This window comes from Oryx dammah, unplaced genomic scaffold, assembly GCF_014754425.2.
Source record: "Oryx dammah isolate SB20612 unplaced genomic scaffold, SCBI_Odam_1.1 HiC_scaffold_27, whole genome shotgun sequence".
NCBI lineage: Eukaryota > Metazoa > Chordata > Mammalia > Artiodactyla > Bovidae > Oryx > Oryx dammah.
The window spans coordinates 76327994-76352307 of record NW_024070211.1 but is presented as its reverse complement, the minus strand read 5'-3'; the positions used below and the strand labels follow the sequence as shown (position 1 = coordinate 76352307).

Sequence of the window (24314 nt, the reverse complement as noted above, 5' to 3'; positions counted from 1 at the left end):
TTTTTTTTTTTTTTCATTACTTTCAATATATCATACCACTCCCATTTGGCATGCAAAGTTTCTACTGAAAATTGCTGATAGTCTTATAGGATTCCTGTATCTAACACATGTTTTTTCTCTTGTTCCTTTTTAAGATTATTCCTTGTCTTTAGTTTTTGACACTTTAAGTATAATGTGCCCTGGCTTGGGTCTCTCTGTGTTCACCCTATTTGGAAAATTTAGACTTCCTGGATCTACACATCTGTTTCCTTCCCCAGGTTTAGGGACGTTTTCAGCTCATTTATTATTCAGATTAGTTATTTAAATAAGCTTTCTGCCCTTTATCTCTCCTTTTGGAAATCCTGTAATGAAAATATTGTTTTTCTTATTTTGTCCCATACGCCCTTAAGATATCTTCACTCTTTTTCATGTTTTTCTTTGTGCTACTCTGTTTGATAAATTTGTGTGTCTTGTCTTCAAGTTTGCTGGTCTATTCTTCCATTTCATATGATCCATTGTTGAACTCCTTTATTTTCTAATTCAGTTATTGTATCCATCAGCTAAGTGACTTCTGTTTATGCAGTCTTATATTTTCTATCTTTTGTTGAAACTCTGTTTGTTCATGCATTATTCTCTTGACCTTGATAAGCATCATTACAATGATTATTTTGAACTCTTTATCAGGTAAATAATTTGTCTCCCATTTCACTAAGGGCTTTGCTGAGGGATTTTCTTGCTCTCTCATTTGGAAAACATTCCTCTGTTATTTTATTTTCCTTGATTCTCTGTGTTGGTTTCTGGTCTTTCTCTCTCCCAGTCTTGAAAAACTGGTTTTGTGTAGAAGATGAAACTTTGTATTCAACCTGACCTTTCTTGGTTCTTTTCCAAACCTCTTTGGTTTAGCCTATGTTGTTGTTAGTGGTTACCAATAGTTCAGGCTTGCCAAGACTCATCAGGGTCTCAAGTGAGAGGGTCTCAGGTAACACATTCAGGATGAATGAATGGTTGCTAGGTTTGCAAGCAGCAACTTTTAAACTGAGTAGATATACCTCTTCCAGCAAAAGACTGAGATGGACATTTCTGCTTGTCCTTTATACACCTTAGCCCTGGGATAACAGACAGTTAAGAATTCTTTCTTTGTTTGCTATCCTCATGGTGATCCCATGAACAATAAGCTGCACTGATCACCAGAGCCAGGTTAACAAGTGATATGTCATCTGGGCAGTAGCCACAAAAGCTGGAGTGCCTGGCATGTGCAGAAGCTTCTTTTTGGAGATACCAGTAACCTGGGGTGAAGTAAAGAGAGAAAGCCCCAAAATAGTACAGATCAAGAAGCAACAGTTAGAACTGGGCATAGAACAACAGACTGGTTTCAAATAGGAAAAGGAGTGCATCAAGGCTGTATATTGTCACCCTGCTTATTTAACTTCTATGCAGAGTACATCATGAGAAGTGCCGGGATGGATGAAGCACAAGCTGGAATCAAGATTGCCGAGAGAAATATCAATAACCTCAGATACTCAGATGACACTGCCCTTATTGCAGAAAGTGAAGAACTAAAGAGCCTCTTGATGAAAGTAAAAGAGGAGAGTGAAAAAGTTGGCTTAAAGCTCAACATTCAAAAAACTAAGATCATGGCCTCTGGTCCCGTCACTTCATGGGAAATAGATGCGGAAACAGTGGCTGACTTTCTTTTTCTGGGCTCCAAAATCACTGAAGATGGTGACTGCAGCCATGAAATTAAAAGATGCTTAAGCCTTGGAAGAAAAGTTATGACCAACCTAGACAGCACATTAAAAAGCAGAGATATTACTTTGCCAACACAGGTCCATCTAGTCAAAGCTATGGTTTTTCCAGTAGTCATGTGTGTATTTAAGAGTTGGACTATAAAGAAAGCTGAGCACTGAAGAATTGATGCTTTTGAACTATGGTGTTGGAGAAGACTCTTGAGAGTCCCTTGAACAGCAAGGAGATCCAACTAGTCCATCCTAAAGGAAATCAGTCCTGAATATTCATTGGAAGGATTGATGCTGAAGCTGAAACTCCAATACTTTGGCCACCTGATGTGAAGAGCTGACTCATTTGAAAAGACCCTGATGCTGGGAAAGATTGAAGGCAGGAGGAGATAGGGATGGCAAAGGATGAACTGGTTGGATGGCATCACTGATTCAATGGACATGAGTTTGAGTAAACTCTGGCAGGTGGTGATGGACAGGGAGGCCTGGCGTGCTGCACTCCATGGGGTTGCAAAGAGTCAGACACGACTGAGTGACTGAACTGAACTGGACCTAGTCTCCCTGGTCTCCAGAAAGGGTTGCAATTGGCTCCTAAATGCATGCCTGCATCTCAGATGACAGCTACAAAGATAAGGGAATAGTTCTCTTTCATGGAATGGCTTGGCATTTCTGTCTGCTTCTTCTGTGCTGTGTTCTGGTTGGGGGGAAGCTGATTAAGAAATCTTTCTGTTATAGTTCTGTGGGACCTGCTAATGTAAGCCCCACTGGCTTACCAGAGTCAAGATGAGCAGCATGCCTGGATGCCCGCTGTAAAAGCCAGAGTTCCAGATGTATGAACAAGCTCCTTTCCAGGTGATACTGGAGACTTGGGGTTGGACAGAGGGGAGAGTTCAAAAATAGTGCCTACCAGTCTCCATGGCCTTTGGAGAGGGTTTCATTTAGCCTCTAGATGTGGATTAAATTAGAGGCGTTTCCTTCAGGCCAAAGTTTTAAGATCTGCAGATGGGCCTCTTTCACAGAAATTCTGGTCTCTTCAGTTGAGTGCTGCCTTGAAGGTGGCCACAGTAAGTTTGTGCAAGCTCTTTAAATACTGTTTCTTCATTTCCTATGGTTTTTTGGGTCTTGTAGTCACAAGCCGTGTTAATTTTCAAAGTTAGATGTTTTGAAGACCTCTTAGGTACAGATCTTAAAAGTTTGGGTGCCAAAGGTGAGGTTCGAGCCTTACTTCTCAGAACCTGAGGGATGTTTTCCCTGTTGAGGAAGACTGCACCAGAGGTGGAACTTACGGAGAGGTTGTGTCTCAGTCTCTCCTACCTGTTCTGATGTGCATTTTTTTTCTTGTGTGCCTGATGTGTAGGAATCACTCAGCTGGTTTTTTGATTTCTTGTGGAAGATTGTTGCATAGGGAGCTATAGATCTGGCATGTTTGTGGGAGCAAGTAAGCTCAGAATTCTCCTATGTGGCCATCTTGAACCAGAATCCCTTTAACATTTAGTGTTAGTGTCTACCTTAGGAGAAAAATAATTTCATTATCTCATTTTGTGGGTGACACAACTGAGATGGAGAGAATTCAGCATCCTTGCACAGGATCACACAGGCGGTAAAGGGCATAGCTGGGATTTGATCTCTGATGCAGGATCTCTTGGCTGCCAGGAAGTCTTCTGAAGCTTTTTAGCCTAAGTGAAATAATGAAAGGACAACTCTACGAGTTGTTCTCTCAACCACAATATTCACATCAACTATTCTCTTTTCATTGACTTTTTTCATTTAAAACCATGGTGCCATTGAAGAAAATCAATTAGTGTTAAAATGATTAGCAAAAGCAAAAGTCCCGATATAAGTAAAACCATTCTCTAACTTGCTCACTGTATCATATTTCTAACATTTCCATTTTCTCAGGCCACCCAGTTCATTTACATATCAGTGTTTGCAATATTACACAGTGGTTTGTTCTAATGTTAGCTAAGCTGTAAATATGCCTTCAGAGCTACTCTGTGTAATCCTGCTTGTCTCCATCTCACAGTGTAACCAACAGTGTTGAGCATGCGGGGAAAGAATCCTTTTCTCTGTCAGTGAGTTCAGCTGCCACCCTCTAAAATAGTGACATGGGGAAGCTGTTATTAAAGCTGTCTTTGTCAAATCATCCCTAGAGAAGGAATGGCAACCCACTCCATGGGCTCTTCAGTAGGGAATAAGTCTGCAACAGTCAACATTTTGGTCTCTTGAACACTTTATTTGTTATAAATACAAGTCCATACCACAAGATGGCACCTTCTTACTTTTCAACATCTACGATTACAAACATTCATCTTCATAAAATGGTTTCAGCTTTTTCATGTGTTGTTTTAGATATTATTGAAACCTTATAAAAGCAAGACTTGCTACAAACAGGATCGGTGTTAGATGTATATTAAATGAGGTCAGATAATTAAATTCAAAAAAAGAATTTATAAATATTCAGATAAGAAAATTGAAATTACAAAAGCAGAGTTTGTCATCATTAAACTGAATTACAACTGTGTGTGGCTAATGCTATATCTACATGGTAAAGTTTTTGTTAAAATACAGTTTTAGTAATTAAATAATTTACCTCTTTTTTCCAATATAACCTCTGATTTCATTTGTACACCCTAACATTCAATACACATTTCATTCAAAACCACCTAGCTTTCATCTAGTCCAGCAACTACACACATTTCATTTGTTTTCAATAGATACAACCCATGAAGTACCATCATCCTCCTGGCTACAAAACAAAATACAATTTGTAAAGGTAAAAACTCAGAATTTCTGAAATGGTAACCCATTCTCTCTGTGTTCATGAAAACAGGCAAGCCAATTTGACAGTCTTTGAACCAATGTAAATTCTAGAAAACTCAGTGTTGAAGTATGGGAAGAATAAGGATTTGCACTAATATAGTGCATAAGAATGCAATGTCAGACTGATCATTTACAGTAAAAGCCTTGGCCTCTCCGGATTGTCGTCATGCTGCTGAGGATAAAATTTACTTAAGTCTGTGGGAATTCCATCATGTTTTCTTCCTCCCATTTCCAAACAGGAAGAGAAGGGTTTTCAGGTCCCTTGGGAAAATCAAAAACATTAAACACTCACACCCACAAACAACTGGAAAGCAAAATGGCAGACCTAATAACTCTTGACTCCATGTCCAAATGAAGTTGAGGCAATATTACTTTTGCAGTATTTGTATTCTGCCCAGTATATCACACCATGAGATTCCTCAAAAAACTGAGAAGTCTGAGAGCTACAAAATAGAAAGCGGTTAAGGCAGTTGATGTCTACATTTGGATTTCTTTTTTCAGGTTACATGTCTAAGTCTCCATCGTAGGCTAAGGTCAGAGGCTTCTGTTGGGGAGGTGTGCTTTGATGTGGTTTTGGCTTCTTGCTGTAAAGGGAAAAGAATTCCTGAGATGAAGAAAGTTCACAGAGCTCTGTTTCATCTGCCAAAGAAAACTGTGAGGTACAGAAATCCAAGTGGTTAGACAAAAGACTGATTTCTCTGGACTGGCAGGTTCCTTTTTGGAATACTGGTATACTTTAACCCTTAAACCAGGAGAAGCCTTTTTCCCCCCAAAATCTTAATAGTAGTAGAAACAATGAACTTGGTAAAGGGCCACTTTCCTTTGTTTATATGCTGTAATGTGAGCATCTGCTGCTCACTAATTCCTAAGCTACTAAGACCTCCACAGTGCAGATGTTTTAACATCATAAGTAGCTAGAACAGCCAGATTCTCTTGCTTTACTCTGCTGTTGCTTTTAAGTAAACACACTTCTGCTCGGGCTTGAAACCTGGCTGCCAAGTCACCAGAGTCTGTTAGGAGAATTTCACTGATGTTGTACCAGGCAAAACCATTCTCTTCTCGTCTCTGTGCTCCCTGAGTTTCACATCTTTGCCAGGTTAGAGAGGGCTGTTCTTGCTTCTCACACAGAGAGAAGCTGATACTGAGTTACATTCCCCAAACTCTCAGTGATGTCCCAGATCTGGGGCAAACCATGCTTCCTTATGCCTTTTGATTCTCAGTGTGGGTGAATGTCAACTAATGAGTATTTACAGGTTAATTCTGCTACACACTGCCTTCCCCAGTCATCGTTCTGTCTCCCTTCTGTCCTCAGTGTCTAGGCTTTGCCATGCCTTCAGAGCCCAGCTCTTTGGGTTGTCCTTACCAAGAGGGAGCCACCTCTGGCTTTGTCTCCAGGTTTCTATACTATTTATTTTATTGCAGCATGTTATTAATTGGATGCACATACTAAGTGCCAAGCCCTGTGCTGAGTACTTTACATAAAACACCTCAATAAATCCCAGGCCAAAAGTGAAGGAAGGAGGCACTGGGATTATCATTACTACTTGACAGAGAAGGACTAGAGAGGTTATTACCTTCCTCAAGTCACTAAGTGAATGGCAGAGCCTAGAATCCAAATGCCTCTAGTATATACAGGAAAAACACTTTTAACCCTCAGTGCATTCTCCTTGTAGCCACATTATTAATTAGGCACTTGGTAGCAACAACTCTTTTGTCTGTACATATAATTAATTTTTAATACTTTGTGTGAATGTAAATTAAAAACAAACATTTTAATCTGTACAACTGAGTGGCATTTTGAACATTATGTTGCAACGTTGCATAATCATCACCCCAAAGGGAAACTCTTCCCACTAAGCAGTCTACACTTTGGAACAGGTAGCCTTTGGGACACTTTCTTTCCAGACACCATTCTTTATGGCAGCTCTGAGAAACCAGCATTTGTCCAAAGGAGGAGACTAGTGGAATGCATTATATAAGGCTATATATTTTACAAAATGCAATGTATTGTAAAGGGGGTAATTAGGGACTGTTATGGACTCAATATTTGCATTACCCTTCCCTCAATCATATGTTGAAATCTTAACCCTTAATGTGATGGTATTTGGAGGTGGAAGATGGCCTTTGGAAGGTGATAAGGCATTCTCTACCCCTGGCAACCACCTGTCAACTTTCTGCCTCTGTAAATTTGCCTATTCTGGATATTTCCTATGGAATTATACTGTATGTGTGGCTTTTTGTGTCTGGCTTCTTTTACTTTATGGCTAAAAAGTTGAGAATTGTATGATGCGTGAATTTTACCACAAAAGAGACACGTGTTTGATAACATTTATTTTATAGGGGGAATATCCTAGTTTAAAATACTGAGAGAAACTTTGTTTGAAGCAATTTATAGATGTTGAAGAGGTGAATTAGAAATGATTTCTAAAAAGCCTACTGACAGGAACCAGAGATCCTACCGTGTCCACACTCTGTGTATGACTGAGTGCTGGGCATGGGCTGCAGCCAAAAACATCCTCACCAGCGGAGAGGCAGAAATAAGCTTCAAAATTCACTGCAGAGGTATACTCACCCTAGGCCTGTTCCCCTTCTCAAAGAGCAGGGACTGCATAATTATCTGAATAACATCCAAATTTGTCTATATTAATATATAGGTAGAATCCAGTGGCTCTAGTCACACTGCCAGGCTCCAGCTTGGGTCCAGAGCACACTAATCTGCATTTAAAGGGACTAAAAACTCACACAAATGAGAATTTACAACAAATTGGAAGTGACAGTTTGTCTGTTATCCGCCCTAGGGATGGTAGTAGAAGGTGTTCTAATGTCCAAAAGAATAAGAGGAATTTCATTTGGAATGACCAGAGGGATCTTCTACCTCCTCCACCTCCTGCTGTTTTAGGGGAAGAAAAGAGAGGGGCAAGAAATAAAGGTGTTTCCAGAGTTTCTGGCAATTCACTTTTAAAAAAATTTATTTTAATGAAATATAATTGATTTACAATGTTGTTAATTTCTGCTGTACAGTGATTTAGTTATATGTATACATGTTCTTTTCCATTATAGTTTATTACAAAATAATATAATTCCCTGTGTTATACAGTCAGACCTTGTTGTTTGTCCATTCTCTATACAAGAGTTTACATTTGGCAATCCACTCTTTTTTTTTTTTTTTTTGAGGAATTGGCTTCTCTAAAAAAAATTATTTCATTAGAGTATAGCTGATTTACAATGTTGTTAGTTTTTGCTGTTCAGCAAAGTAAATCAGTTATACACATACATATGTCCACACTTGTCAGATTCTTTTCCCATATAGGTCATTACAGAGTATTGAATAGAGTTCCCTGTGCTATACAGTGATCCTTATTAGTTACCTAGACTCAGGGGTAAAGAATCTGTCTGCCAGTGCAGGAGATTTGGGTTTGATCCCTGGGTCAGAAAGAACCCCTGGAGAAGGAATTGACAACCCACTCCAGTATTCTTGCCTGGGAAATCCCATAGACAGGAGCCTGACAGGCTATGGTCCATGAGGTTGCAAAAGAATCATACATGACTCAGGGACTAAATAACAAGCATGTGACTCCCAGTCTCCCAATATAGCCTGTCCCACCTGGTAACCATAAGGTTGTTTTCTGTGTCTGTGAGTTTATTTCTATTGGTAAGTTCATTTGTATCTTTTTTTTTTTAGATTCCACATATAAGGGATCATAATATTTGTCATGGTATTTGTCTTTGACTTACCTCACTCAGTATGACAATCTCTGGGTCTGTCCATGTTGCTGCAAATGGCATTATTTTGTTCTAACTGGCATTTGTTAAGGGCTTCCCAGCAGCACTAGTAAAGAACACGCCTGGGAATACCCATGGACAGAGGAGCCTGGTGAGCTACAACACACAGGGTCAAAAAGAGTTCGACATAACTGAAGCGACTTACCACACACAAGCTACGTAGTAGAAAAATGGGAAAACGAAGTCCTGGGGTGTGGCAAAGAAGGTTAGAGAGGGGTGGCTCTTTATGAAAAGACAACAGTATTGGTTACCAAAGGAGGGGGTGGTTAGAGATAAATTAGGAGATTGGGATTAATATATACACACTACTATTCATATATACTATTATTATATATGAAATAGGTAAACAACAAGGACCTACATTATAGCACAGGAACTCTACTCAGTATTTTGTAATAACCTGTAATGGAAAAGAATTTAAAAAGGAACACACACACACACCACACAAATGGCAACCCACTCTAGTATTCTTGCCTGGAAAATTCCATGGACAGGGAGCCTGGCAGCTATAGTCCATGGGGTCACAAAGAGTCAGACATAACAACTGAGCTTGTGCGCGCGCACACACACACACATAAAACGGAATCACTTTTCTGTATACTTGAAACTAACACAACACTGTAAAGTATGCTTCAACAAAAATAAAATCCCCGTACACCCCTACCAAAGAGACAACAATATTGCCTAGGAGACATCTAAACTTGGTCAGCCTCTAGGAGCTGTGCCTAGAAAATTCAGCTCAAATATTACTTGAATTTTTACACCAGTTTACAGGTATGGAATTGTGAACACTGTGCTCACCTCTAGGAAAAAAAAAAAAAGAGTGAGCTCCTAGTGTGTAGGCTTGGGATTTTTGTGGTGTGTGTTGGGATGGTTGTGATAAAGGCTTTATTTCATGATGTCTCTCTTCATACCATGTAAGCTCTCAATTGATGTATTAAAATCACAGCTATGAATGTGTGAAGGGCTTCCCTTGTGGCTCAGCTGGTAAAGAATCTGCCTGCAATGTGGGAGACCTGGGTTTGATCCCTGGATTGGGAAGATCCCCTGGAGAAGGGGAAGGCTACCCACTCCAGTATTATGGCCTGGAGAATTCCATGGACTATATAGGCCATGGGGTCGCAAAGAGTCAGACATGACTGAGTGACTTTCACACTCATGAATGTGTGAGATCTGAGAACTTTGAGAGTTTAAAAGTTAGCAACCACTGAATAATGTGGTAATGCTGCTGAGAAGCTGTGGCTTTAGAGCTTCCTTCCTGGCTGGTTAAAAAGAACCCTAAGAGAAAGATCTGAGTAGGCGCCTGCCTTCTGCAAAGTCAGCAAATAGGAAACTTTTCTTCAGAAGACCCTGCTCCCTTTCCTTTCTTCTTTCCTGATCTTTATTAGGAAATTCACTTAGAAATTGTTTTAAAATTATTTTTCTCTCTTCAACTCTGCTATCAGGTAAGGTATGACCACCTCACACACATTAAATTAGGACCCATAAATGCCTGGCCCATGGACCGCCACCACTCCCAGGCATCCTGTGCCCGCAGTGGCCATCTCCCATCCATCACACACTTCTTTCCTGTTGAGCCCAGGAATAGCCTCATAATTCTTCCTAATGCAGCGCTCTTGACAGCCACTACCACTTTTAGAGTTTGCACAAGGGAGAAAACCATTATGCAGCTCTGGCTGTAAGAGATCATTGACTGACACGTTTTAAAGTCACCTTTTCCATGATCATTTGCATTTTCGCAAAGGATAAACCCATTAGACCAGAAAAGTGAATTCATTATGAAAAGACAGGTAAGTACTGGCACTTCTCACCTCCCTTGATTTCAAGCCACAGGGCCCAGACCAGAAGACACTAACAGTCAGCCATTCATGAGGGCTGAGCCTCAGAGGTGGCAGCATCACCTTCAAACTTGAGAGCCCATTCCCTGCATTGTGCTGAGCAAGGGAGAATAGATGTGGTTCTCCAAGTAACTTCCAGGCACTATGTCTAGATTAACTAAAAGCTCACCCAATGGTTGTCCCCACTAAATGACCTCATGGATCTTTATTGCCAGGGGAGCTAGGGCATCAGTAATATTTCAAGAAACCCAAATGTTTATGGCAGACATACAAAGGATCATATCTAAACAAAGCAGTCCTTGAGAAGACTATTTTTCTCTATTTTCTAAAAACATTTCCAAATGTTATTATAAATTGCTTTCATCTAAAGTATACACCTAACACCTGGCATGTTATAGCAGCTCTCTTGTCCTAAGTTTTTTATTTTGGAGGAGAAAATATAAAATCTCCAAAACTGTCATCTTCTAACTCTTCTGCAAGCTATTTAATAGAAATGGATGCTGCAAAAACCTATTTGGATTCTTTAGGCAGCTCATATGTAACAGTAAGTGTTTTGATATCACTAAGTCTGTTCCCAGGTCTATAACTTACTTTACTTGGGAAATGAAGATTTGCTAAAAAATGGAAAAGGTGTAGACATTAAATTGAGTCTAAAGAGTTTTCAGGATTACTCAAGGAAAAGAAATTACAGAGACTGGAAGTCCAGTGGAAAGGGGTTAAGACATTTGGGAGTTAAGACAAATCTGAAGCTGATTTTACCAGGCTGATACCCTTACATAAGTTATTGAACTTTTCTGAGTATGACTTACTCTCTCTTTAAAATAAAGATGATATTAACAACACTTTATTGGATTATTGGAAAGACCGAATAAGGCAACCTACGTAAAGAACTTTGACATATGCGAATATTAGATTTTTTTCTTGACCTTTAAAGATCATGGGCAATAGATTCTTTTAGCTTATCCACTCATTGATTCATTCACTTATTTAATAAATGTTTGTGAAACTTATACTCTAAAAAATAAGTCATTATACCTCTTCTCCCCCACCCCCAAGTCCTTATGGTTTGGTAGATGGTGGAAGACGTTTATACAAGTAACTACAATGCCAGCATGGAGTAAATGCCACAGGGCTGGCGGTTTATACAAGTTATTCCAGGCTGTTTCATAAGGAAAAGTTGGCATTTAAATTTTTATTGAGAAGAACTGTTAGAATGCCAGTAACTTATGAAAATTAATTCTAGAAGAATGAACTGTAAGGAGTAAACCATGCAAGCAGAAGCTTTCTTGTGAAATAAGATACACCACTATGTACCATAATGTAAGGTAACGTCTCCCAAAACACTATCTTTCAGAAAAAGGTTGTAGCCTTATATTCAACTCCTATAAATATTATGAAAGATTACAATATAAAAAGTATTTTTAATGGAGATCATAAATATACATAAGCAGTACAAATGACAAATTTCCCTAATATATGCTAATAGATACTTGCATCTTGAGATAAAACCTCTGAGATAACAACACAAACAGATTGAAAGAAGTGTTGCATCTCAACCAACTTGGATGGACATGCGTATAGTAAACTTGAAATGTTGACTTTGATGTAGAATAAGATTTTAAATTGTTAATGATAAAGCAACAATTTAAATACATCTAAGCTTATGCAACACACTGGGGCATAGAGAAATAGTAGAAAATGAAGTTGAAAGAGTTGTTTGGGCTCCAATAGTGGAAGGCTTTAATTGACTTGCAAGGCAGCCAGAACATGACTTTCATGTTGCTGTCAATGGGAAGCCACTGCTGGCATTTGAGGAGGAAAGGGGCTGATCACTTAACTAAGTTTTAAGAAGACTAATCTGGCTATAGACAGTTGACAGGAGGATTTGTAGGGCTTCCAAATATGGAGCTAACTGCTGCTTCCAATGGGGGATTATTAAGGGTGGATACTGAGAATGAAAAAAATAGATATACTATATACATAAGTATCTATATAATTTGGTCACTAAACAGTAGGGGATGATTCCCTTGACCTTTTACATTAAAAATTCTCTAGAAAATTATGTTTGTCATCACAATTCAGTGAGGTACCTATAATCAATCCCCAGAGCCTAGAAAGGGCTACAGTAAGTATCTATTGTTGAAGGAATGGATTAAGGGTAACATACTTTTAAGTTGAAAGAAAGAGAGAAATGTAAAAGGGTAGAATTTATGACTTTTAATTAAATTTTAATTTTTAATCTTTTAGATATTCAAGGAAGAAGGAACCATAGAATCTGGAATTGGAGATATGACTATGAAGTAGAATACATCTCAGCTTTCACAGACTAATAGACTAGCTGATTATCTTACATTGTACTGGGCCATTGTTTTCAGAGCAATTTCTCATCTATCAAGCCTTTATGTTCTTTGTTTCAGTTTGAGACCTTTTTCTCATCTTTTCTAGTGGTGAATGCTTCCTATCACTCTCAAGCTCATATAAAGTTTTCCACTTCACATTTGTTCATTAAGACAGGATCTAGACAATACAAAATTAACCAATTCAAACATAATTGGTCAAATCATTTGATTTTAAGGTAAATGACTAACTGAAGGTGTTACTTTTTTATTGCAACACTGAGGAAGTATTAGCTGGATAGCAATCCAACTTCTAGAAATTCAATCTCAATCACTATAGGTGGCAGAAAGAATTAGTCACTTGATTTTCTTCACTAACTTTCACTGTCCAAGAGCAAGAACTTAAAAACCCGTGTAACCTTGGAAGTACGAGCTAAAATACAAAGACTGGATTTGAATTGAGATTAAAAACTTGGGCAAAAATTCTCAAGGAAACAGTTTGAAATAGATGATGAATATAAATATCTCAATTTAGAGAAAAAAGCAAAGTAACACTTTGATCTTATGAAAATTAAAAAAAAAACCTTTGAAAAATTTCAGGAAGCTTATACAATATTCTCAACACACTTAAAAATATTCAAAGGTATTTACTTCTGTCTGGTTTCAAGATAAGCTCATCAAATAAAATATATTCTATAGAATAAACTAATCATCATTTTGTGAGAATAATATACTTTAGGAACTAGTCACTTATAAAACAGGGTTCCTGGAATGGACAATCACATTTTCTTTTATGGTGGGTCACTGTAGATAAATACCTGGCTCTACTATCCAAAACGTACTCATGGGTTTTTTGAACCAACTGGTCAACTTAACATACTTGGTAAAAATAGGTCAGTTTGAGAAGAAAATTTAAGAACTAGAATTTTCTCAGCCTTGCCTGCTATTAGAGTTACCTGGGGCTCTTTTAATTACTCCTGCATGTGGTCAAGTTGTCTGGATGCTTAAATCAGAATCTCTGGAGCTAGAGATACCAGAAAGGAAATTTTTTAAAAAGTACCTTGTAAAATCTCACCTCCCCTAAAATAAAATACTGAGGAATAAACCTGACCAAGAAGGTGAAATAAACCCACAAACCTATGGTCAATTCATCTTTGACAAAGAAGGCAAGAATGTACAATGAAAAAAAAAAAAGTCTGTTCAGCAAGGGGTGCTGGGATAGCTGGACATATGCATGTAAATCAATGAAGTTAGAACACATCCTGTCACCATACACAAAAATAAACTCAAGATTGTTTAAAGACTTAAACACAAGACATTACATCATAAAACTCCTAGAACAGAGCATAGGCAAAACATTCTCTGACATAATGTGTACCGATATTTTCTTAGGTCAGTCTCCCAAGGCAATAGAAATAAAAATAAGGTCAGTCTCCCAAGGCAATAGAAATAAAAACAAAGATAAACAAATTGGGCCTAATCAAACTTATGAGTTTTTGCACAGTAAAGGAAGCCATAAATAAAATGAAAAGACAACCTACAAATGAGAGAATATATTTGCAAATCATGTGACTGACAAGGGCTTGATTTCCAGAATGTACAAACAACACACATAACTCAACAACAAGAAAACAACCCAATTTAAAAAAATGGGCAGAAGACTTAAGTAGCCACTTCTCCAAAGACATACAGATGGCCAATAGGCATATGAAAAGATGTTCAACATCACTATTTATTAGAAAAGTACAAAGCAAAACCACAATGAGATACCACCTCACACCAGTCAGAATGGCCATCATTAAATACTCTACAGATAACAGATGGTGGAGAGAGCATGGAGAAAAAGAAACCCTCCTATATTGTTAGTGGGAATTTATTGAATAAGTTGGTGAAGCCACTGTGTGAAACAGTATGGAAGTTCCTCAGAAAACTAAAAATAGAAATATCAAATGATCCAACAGCCCCAGTCCTGGCCATACATCCATACAAAACCTTAAAAAAATACATGCACCCCTATATTCATAGCACCACTATTCACAATTGCCAAGACATGGAAAAAATTTGTATGTCCATTGACAAATGAATGGACCTAGACATTAACACAGTAAGTGAAGTCAGAGAAAGAAAAAAATATCCTATGATATCACTATATGTGAAATCTAAAATATATGAGTGAAACTCTCTATGAAACAGAAACAGACTCACGGAGATATAGAATAGGTGTGTGGTTGCCAAGTGGGAAGGCGGTAGTAGTTGTAAACTTTTATATCTAGAATAGATAAACAACAAGGTCCTACTGTATACAGCACAGAGAACTATTTTCTATATCCTGTCCCCATAATGGAAAATGAAAAAGAATGTGTGTGTATACATATGTGCGTGCTGAGCTGCTTCAGTCGTGTCCAACTCTTTGCAACCCTATGTACTCTAGCTTGCCAGGCTTCTCCGTCCATGGGATTCTCCAGGCAAGAATACTGGAATGGGTTGTCATTTCCTTCTCCAGGGTGTGTATATGTATGTGTGTGTGTGTGTATATGTGTGTGTGTGTGTGTATATATGTATGTGTGTGTGTGTGTGTGTAAACTGAATCACTTTGTCTAACAGCAGAAATTAACACAACATTGTAAATCAACTGCTGCTGCTAAGTCGCTTCAGTCATGTCCGACTCTGTGCGACCCCATAGACTTAATTAAAAAAAAAAAGGTGGTTGTGGTTAAGTCTTGTTACTCAGGAAATCCCACTGTGTTAAAATGGTACTGATCTAAATCAAAATTATAAAATGGGAAAGCCCTGATTAATGATTTGCCTTGTATACCTGTGATATTATATGAAAGCCAAATACAAAAATGTTATCAAATGAGGACAATAAAGATAATACTCTCCCACTTCAACTATTTAGCAATTCTAATGTTGGTGATTATTTGTGAGTTTAAGGGTCCTGTTATAATGACCAGATTTCAACATAAATTTTCTTTTAGTATAATATGCCACCAATGAAAATATAAACTTTTTACTAGTTAGTACTTACCAAACAAGGTAGGAAGTAAATACTAGGAAAATCATGATAAGAAAACCACCACCTGAAACACCATAAACCCAAATTTTCACTCGGCCATCTGTTTAAAACAAAAAATAACAGGCTTAGCATACAAAAGCTTTTATTTCTCATTTAATTAGTGTATTATTTATTTCTTATCTGAATTCTGAGATTTGCATAAGTTAGAAGCATATGTGAAAATACTCACATGTGACAGCTATCAAATGTCCAAAAAAATAGGTGAAAATATTAAATGTAGGTTATCAATTTTTTCACAATACCAAAGACCAGTGCCACTAATCAGTACTTCATAAAATCTAACAACTGGTAGGATATTTTGAATTTATTTTCATTTATATATACTTATAATACAAAAGTATTACAAAACATATCCACATGTAGAAGTATATATTATTTTGGATTTAATATCTGCAAGAGGTTAAAAAAAAAAGAACCAAATAGTCTGATCTATTTTTATGATTTTAACTATATGACACACACCTTGACTGTATGTATGGTGTGTGTATGTATAAATTTGAGTTGTTTCTGGAAAACACATGGTTTTTGCTATGTTTTAAATGAGCACGCAGTTAACTAAACTTAGAATTGAACTGATAATAGCAATGCCTTAGCAACCCAAAAGGAATGATGTTCCTTTCTGAAAGATGTACACACAAAGGTTCATTATACTGCATTGAATGTAATTAACTGTAGGTCCAAAAAAACACATCAGAATCTTATTCTAAAGACCTTCATGGGATAAAAAAAATCTATTGTAAACATTTGTTTGAAAGAAAATCACTATTACTTTCAATTATATTGTGACTATTACAGTTTTTGCTTACAAGACACTTTCAAGCCTCAATCGGGTTTTAGAATGAGTTTTCAGTGTAGTAATGACCCTTTTTATGGTCATAAAACTTTTAACAAAGCTTTGATTTTGATCTCTTTGAAACACTAATGATGTGATCCCCTATTCTGAATTTTTTACATTGGCAATTAAAAAAAGTCTTCCCTGAGTGAGAATGTGCCTTTCATCTTATTACCCCTAAACCTCATAGAGCTGAAGTATTGTAAGATCCAGTGCTTTTAAATCCCTATTGCAGAGGTATGTGATCTGGTTGACTTTTAAATCATGTTACTTACAGAAGAATTAACATAACTGTTTATAAGAAGCTAATGTTATATAGAACAGAGGGCTTAGCTCAGTTCTCTGTAATGACCTGGATAGATGCGATGAGGAAGTCCAAGAAAGAGGGGATATATGCGTGCACGTGATTGATTCATTTCATTGTACAGCAAAAACTAACATAACACTGTAAAGCATTTATACTACAATAAAAAATAATTTAAAAAAAAGATCTGTAGTGGAAAATTAGTTTTCCTGCCAATCTCTGAGCTCCCTACCCAGGTGCTACCACTGTTACCAATTTATGAACCATCTCATAGTTTTCTCCACAAATGCAATCAACTGAGTATATATACAACATACATGCACTTTTTAAAAAAGACACAAATGGTCCTTATCATTCACTTTGGTACTACTATTCCACCTAACAATACATGATAGAAACATTTCCATGCTAGTTCATAAAGGCAGGTCCATCTCATCCTTTTAATACCCCTAAGAGACATTACACAGTTGTATCATATTTTTGGTTTTTTGTTATTCTGTTTGTAGATATTTATGTTATTTCCATTCATTTGCTATATAGTAAGCAATCATATAATGAATATCATTTACATACTTCTCTTAGTATATGTGTGTATATTTGTATGATTAATTCCTAGGAGGAAAATTTTAGGTCAAAATATACGATAGGTTTTGCCTAATTGTCTTCCTGAGAGGTTGCTCAAATTTTCAACCTCATTATGAGAATCTAATGAAAGTTATAAACTTTCTCCCAGACTAAATATATATTTTACATATGTTTATATACATACATACATATACAACTGTATATATGAGTATACATATATGTATGTGTCTGTGTTTATGCATATATGCATACACACATGTATAGTCACATACATGATATTGATGCTTCAGTTAGATCTCCAAAGTTTAAGGACCTCATTTGTGGATTTGAAAACTCATTTTCTTGGAAGCAGTGAGTGAGACTGGCTGCATTTCATAGCATGCTTCCCTCAACTTTAAGTCTGTTTCTCTAAATTAGCTAAACATCACAGAATGAATATGATCTTTAATATCTACAGCATGCCCAGACGTACTTGGGAACCAAAAATTAAGATATTGTGGTAATCCTTACAAGCTAGTCACAGAACGTCTTATTTCTTCCACTAGATCTAGGGTCCTTTGTGCCTGTACTCTAGTTTTGCTTCATTTAAGCATGTCATTAGGGCACTTTGGTATGACCAAGGCTTAAGATCTGGGCGGAAAGTTCCCAAGGTATATTTTGTCTGAGCTTCATGTGTGTCTTCCCTCTCAAGGTTCCTTCCATCAGCCACACTATCTTCCTCAGTCATTCACAGCACTTTGTTTTCTGGAAGAGGTATGTACATTAGGCACAGATAATTTTGCTTTCATATTTTTGCCCAATTCTTAAAAAGGGAAGTAGAGGCCAGTGCTGTGTAAGGATCTTATTGGCTTGCCTTTCATACCTTCCTGTCACTTACTGGTCTGTGACCTTGGTCAAATTAGTTTGCATTCCCAGTTTCAGAACCCTAATCTCTAAAGTGGGGATAACAACATCTCATTATGTTGCAAGAATGTAATGAGATGAGTCATGCAATACAACCAGCATGGAATCATAGGGTACAGAGAAATTAGCTAATACTGTTCATTCTTATCCTTAATCTCCACTAAGTTTTGAGTCCTGTAGTCCTGACACTAATACTCATGAAAACCCTGCAGGACAGATGCCTCGATTGATTCATAGATGAGGAAACAGTTCCAGAGAGGTAAAGAAATTACATGCAATCACAAAGGAAGTACCTCTGATCCTTGATACCCACAAGGTCTCTTGGCCTCTGAAATTGATGCTGTTTTACTATATCACTAGTGTTTCTCAAACCAGATGGAATACCTGGAATTTCCCTACATAACTCCATGTTCCCGAGAATCTATTCCTTTTCTTGTTTTTTAATTATATATAAAACTTCACAGTTTTTATTATAAGGTCTTTGGCAAAGATAATTTACAATTCAAACATTTTCAAAGGTTAATATTTTGGTTCCTTAACTCAGACTGGGTTTGGGGTTGACAGACTTATTCTCAACCACCCATGAGAACGTTTTACACTACATGGCACTCAAATGTGAGAAATCTTGAACAAGACCATATTACCTTTTCTATCCCTTCTTCCCTCCATGCTTTCTATCATGAGCAGTGGTCACAATATGAACCCTAATCCCCCAAGAGAAAATTTACATTTCTTACTCATAACTGATATGTACCTGGATCAAGGGGTTGGAGAGACCAACCTTTAAAAATATCATGTATTTTTGAATTCACAGGTCTGTTTTTCCCAGCAAGGTTTTTCACATCAGCTTTTTTATCCTCTGAGCCCGGTACCTTCATGCAGTAATCCAGGAGACCATTTGATCTCATGATCTCTGTATAGCCTTTCTCACAACCACAGACTCCGCCCTACAGCATGAAAAATACATTTATGGTTACACAGTGAGTTGTACAGATGAAAAAATAACACCTTAATTGTTGGAACTCCTCGATAGTTGCATGATATGTCATGGCAATTTAGGGTTTTTCAGCACAAGACTTGTCAAAAAGATGAAAATTCAATAAATAGTTCATCTTTCTGATTTCCAAAGTCAACACTTCAATAAATCATCAGTTCTTTCTAGTGGTTGATCATTCTTACACCTTCAAAATTGAAATCATAGTTTTTGTCAATAGAGTATATGAACTACATCCTTTTCTCTCTTATAGAGGTGTGTAAAGATTTAATTAAAAATTTACTTTGGTTCTTCCCCCAGCTATTTCAGATTCCTGCCTGCTCACGCCGATCTGTCCTTAACATTGAGAAGCAAAGCAACAGAAATTATGTGCATATCTTCTCTGAGTTTTGAGCTCTTTGAGGTCTGTTTCTGCCTCTGTCATCTTCTATCATTGATCATGAACTAGACTGAACTGGCTCTCCACTCATGGGCTTAGTTCTGTACTCAGAGAAGACAGTCCAAGGCTGTGAAGGGGGAAAAAAAACTTCACCAAAGGCACATTGTCCACAAGAGGGAGGAAAGACAGAGAGAGAGATACCTTGAAGTAACCTGAGTGTCACACCACATCATCACACTCCTAGTTGGCAACATGACAATGGGTCTTTCATATTTGTCTGTGGATTCCTGGTAATTTTCATGCACAATAAGCCTTTCGAAGAAACTAATAATGACACAGTGTAATGGACAAAGATTTTCTATCTGTCTCTGGAAGTGAAACTGAAATAACTGCTCTTCCTTCCTCCAGGAAACATAAAGGCAATAGAGGAGAATAGAAAATAAGCATGAGATTATGAATCTCTATGACTTTGCTGTTAGGATTCCTTACATAAAATTATGTCTGGTATTTTCTCAACATACCTTAGCCTTAAATGGTAATGCATATCAATCTTTATGCATCAGCCATATTTACTTACTGGCTCCAAATAGGGGAAGGAGTACGTCAAGGCTGTATATTGTCACCTGCTTATTTAACTTATATGCACAGTACATCATGAGAAACTCTGGGCTAGATGAAGCACAAGATTGCCAGGAGAAATATCAATAACCTCAGATATGCAGATGACACCACCTTTACGGCAGAAAGTGAAGAACTAAAGAGCCTCTTGATGAAGGTGAAAGAGGAGAGTGAAAAAGTTGGCTTAAAACTCAACATTCAAAAAATGAAGATCATGGCATCTGGTCCCATCACTTCATGGCAAATAGATGGGGAAACAGAGGAAACTGATGGACTTTATTTTTGGGGGCTTCAAAATCACTGCAGATGGTGACTGTGGACATGATATTAAAAGATGCTTACCCCTTGGAAGAAAAGTTATGACCAACCTAGACAGCATATTAAAAAGCAGAGACATGACTTTGCCAACAAAGGTCTGTCTAGTCAAAGCTATGGTTCTTTCAGTAGTCATGTATGGATATGAGAGTTGGACCATAAAGAAAGCTGAGCACCGAATAGTTGACACTTTGATCTGTGGTGCTGGAGAAGATTCTTGAGAGTCCCTTGGACTGCAGGGAGATCCAACCAGTCCGTCCTAAAGGAAATCAGTCCTGAATATTCATTGGAAGGACTGATGCTGAAGCTGAAGCTCCAATACTTTGGCCACCTGATGTGAAGAACTGACTCATTTGAAAAGACCCTGATGCTGGGAAAGATTGAAGACAGGAGAAGGGGATGACAGAGGATGAAATGGTTGGAAGGCATCACCAACTCAATGGACATGAGTTTGAGTGAACTCCGGGAGTTGGTAATGGACAGGGAGGCCTGGCGTGCTGCAGTCCATGGGGTCGCAGAGTCAGACATGACTGAGTGACTGAACTGAACTATTTACTTAGGTTATCAGTTGTTGATTGAACACGTGATTTTGAGGAGCAACAGATACTAAAACTAAAAAATAGAAGTTAAAAAAAACATAATTAATAAATGTCTAAAGTTTAGGTAGAGATTGTATAATGACAGTTATCATTATAAATATTTCCATTGGTTTTAATTAAAGACATTACTCAATGTTCAATGGAGAGAAACTAATGAAGAAAATTGGTACAAGCTCAAATATGAAAGCCATCTTTTCAAGATGTGTCTTTATTTAGTCTGAGTGAAAAGCTGTAACCAGTTATATAGGTCAAAGGTTCAAGGGAAAAGGTATTTTATGTTTATTACAGAGGATATCCAGTGGTGGGAAGCCACAACTTCTATTTCACAAACATCATCAGCCCATGAAGTCGTTGCTGGTCTCTTTTCCTTCTTTTTTCCACTGGAAACTTAATCCCTAGCTTTCCTGTGTCAAAGAATTAACCTACTTCTACTTGAAGTAGAAGGTCCATAAAATAGAATGGAGCACTTGAATCATTTTAACCAAATCATTTTTGGAAAGAACACACTATGAGAAGAAACTTCTTTCTTTGAGAGACAGGGCACACCTTTCTTCTATACACACTGTACACTGTGAGTACCACTTATTAGAATACATGGTACATTTTGCATTAAATCCTGAGCAGTAATGGGTGGGAATTAAAGAAGGAAAAGGAGACAAATTTCTGCTTTGAAAAATGTATATATATGTACACACACATAATTATTACCCATAACCATACTATCAACTTATTTAAAATCAACTAAAATGTATATATACTAATTACAGTGTAATCAAATTTAGTACCTAATGTTTAGCAAACATGAACATATCCTTTTAAGGATTTTGGAAAATAGTTTAGGTATATGAAATGGAGGAAATAAAATCAACTGAGAACATATTGATAATCAGAGGAGAAATAGAGCTAACAGATTAGATATCTGAAAGAGAGGTTAGATATAGATAGATTTAGAGTAAAAAAAGACTGCTTTCTTGAACACATGGCCATGCAAATAAATTCTTAATAGCTGCTATTACTTCTGCAATTGCCTCTAGGTGGTATCGTGGGCCCATGAAATTGCTGCTTGGGCTACAGGAGACTGGAAAACATTAGACAACATACATATAACACAATTAAATTACCTGTCCAAGCCTCTAGCACCTGACTCACCTGTGTGCAGTAGGAGAAAGGTTTTCTGCAAGCTGGGTTACACTGCCGAATAGCAGCAGGGCGTGCCTGAAGGGAGCAGCCTCCTACAAAGGAAATCCCACCATCATTTACAGATTTTCCTAGGATAAATATTCACTTATTTTCTTTTCTGGCACTGGCTACCTTGTAACAGTATTATTTTTTTAAAAATCTGTTTGCTGACAGTGTGGCTCAGTTATATTTTGTTGATTATTCTAGGAAGGGCTGTTTGAGATGGGAGACTCTACTAACAGAAGTTGTTTACAGTTGAGATTTTATACTTGCGTGTTGGCCAGGTGATTCTATCATATGGCTTCACTTGAGGGCAAAGCCTGTGAGTGTCAGGATCAGTAAAAGAATTGATGAAATCTCAATTGAAGTTCAGGAGCAGAAAATATATACGCTCAAAGATCTGTCTACATAGTTTTTTTCCAGCTCCCAAACTAGGCACTAGACCAATTCCCAACAACCAAACACTAAAAGAATGCCACTAGTCCATTCATAAGACCAAAATATTAAACATTTTGGTAACATTTTCAACATATTTCAGCCAGAATATACACACATATATGCACACATGCAGAGTCACATAAAGATTGCCACACATATTTTTAAGAGCAAATGTATACACTCCAGCAGGGATAATCATACATCTGACACTAGTACTTGCAGGTCCTTATTAAAATAGCTTTGAGTAACTAGATGGAATAATAGCTCTGTAATCTAAAAATCATTTATATATTAGTCATGCCTTCCTGGATTCAAGGTACCAGCAAAGAAGCTGACATATTATTCAAGGGCACCATTGAAGCTACATTTACATACCACTGGTTGCATTTATAGGTTCTAGTTTCTGCATTATTATAATTGTCAACCAATTATATAGTATATAACCATAACATAACCAATTATGATTTTGTAACTAGAGAAAGTTTTGTGCTTAAGGCTGTGTGGGGTATGTTGTATCTACATTTTTCTGAAGAATGAAACAGCTAAACTCTGTTACTTGAAAAATAATTTCCACAAGAAAAAAAAAAACAGGATCCAGAATGAGCAGGTAGGTGTGAAATTGATCATGTGTTAGTGGCAGTAACCACACAGCCTTGTCACTGCCAACAGAGTTTGGAGGTGGTATTTTTTCCTCCTTAAACCAGGGATCTCCACCATGCAGTGTGTACACTCCACGGGGAGAGGATCACCTGGGAGCCAGGAAAAACATGTTAGAATTTGTATATTTTAGCCAACATTTTAAATTTTAACAATGAAATTAAGCTGTGATAATGCTTAGCAGGTGACACTGGTAACCTGAACTCATTCATCAGGTGGCCCTGGGGTGTATACCAGGCACGAGGTATGCCACTCACAGACTCTGATAGTGGAACCCTCACCAGTTGGTTAACTCTAAGCATAGTGCAGCAAGCGATGCTTTCTGTGTTCCTGGTTAGGCAGATTTACAGTATATTTAGCTTCAATAATAACTTACACAATGGGCAGGTCACTTAAATGGTTGTATGGAAAAACTATGGATTAAAGGGACAACCAATAATGAAAAAAACAAGTAAACTAGAAAAAGGTGAAGCAGACAACCTTTCTATTCTGATAGAAAAATCGAGATTCTTCTATTCTGATGAGCTCTTAGTCAGCCATAGCACTAAGTAAAAAGAATGACAATTTGATTTTCCTTCATAAGAAGGCATCGAAACAAACCCCTTTAAAATGATTGAGACCATTTGTAGAATTTAATTGCATTCACTGTCATGAATGAGGAACCCTTCCTTCAATATATAGTCAGATATTAAATAATAATCAAGGCTACCACATTGTTAAAAAATGAAGCTTTCAGTACACGAATATAAGCATCTATAATTTACAGGAAAATGTTTTTAATCATTAATATATTTTAGCATTTATTATATCTTTATCAACTCTTTTAATTTCAATTTCTGTATATGTTTCATAACATGAAACTTTAGCACAGTAGTGTGGGATTTTAGGATATTTTGAGGTCTGTTCTCAAATACCTTTTACTGAAAAGGTACATCTTTTAAAA

At 37.2% G+C, this 24314-nt stretch overlaps 1 protein-coding gene across 1 annotated transcript in view; it reads right to left on the bottom strand.

Annotated features, from left to right (window-relative positions):
• Positions 1–3927: 3927 nt before the first annotated feature.
• THSD7B (thrombospondin type 1 domain containing 7B) overlaps positions 3928–24314 on the bottom strand; it is an 889260-nt gene continuing 868873 nt past the window's right edge. Inside the window, exons 24-27 of the mRNA XM_040228521.1 lie at positions 22247–22329; positions 18947–19139; positions 15521–15608; positions 3928–5119 (exon numbers count right to left, since the gene is read on the bottom strand). Coding sequence (XP_040084455.1) covers positions 5038–5119; positions 15521–15608; positions 18947–19139; positions 22247–22329 — 446 coding nt within the window. The 3' untranslated portion in view covers positions 3928–5037. The remainder of the gene's footprint in view (positions 5120–15520; positions 15609–18946; positions 19140–22246; positions 22330–24314) is intronic.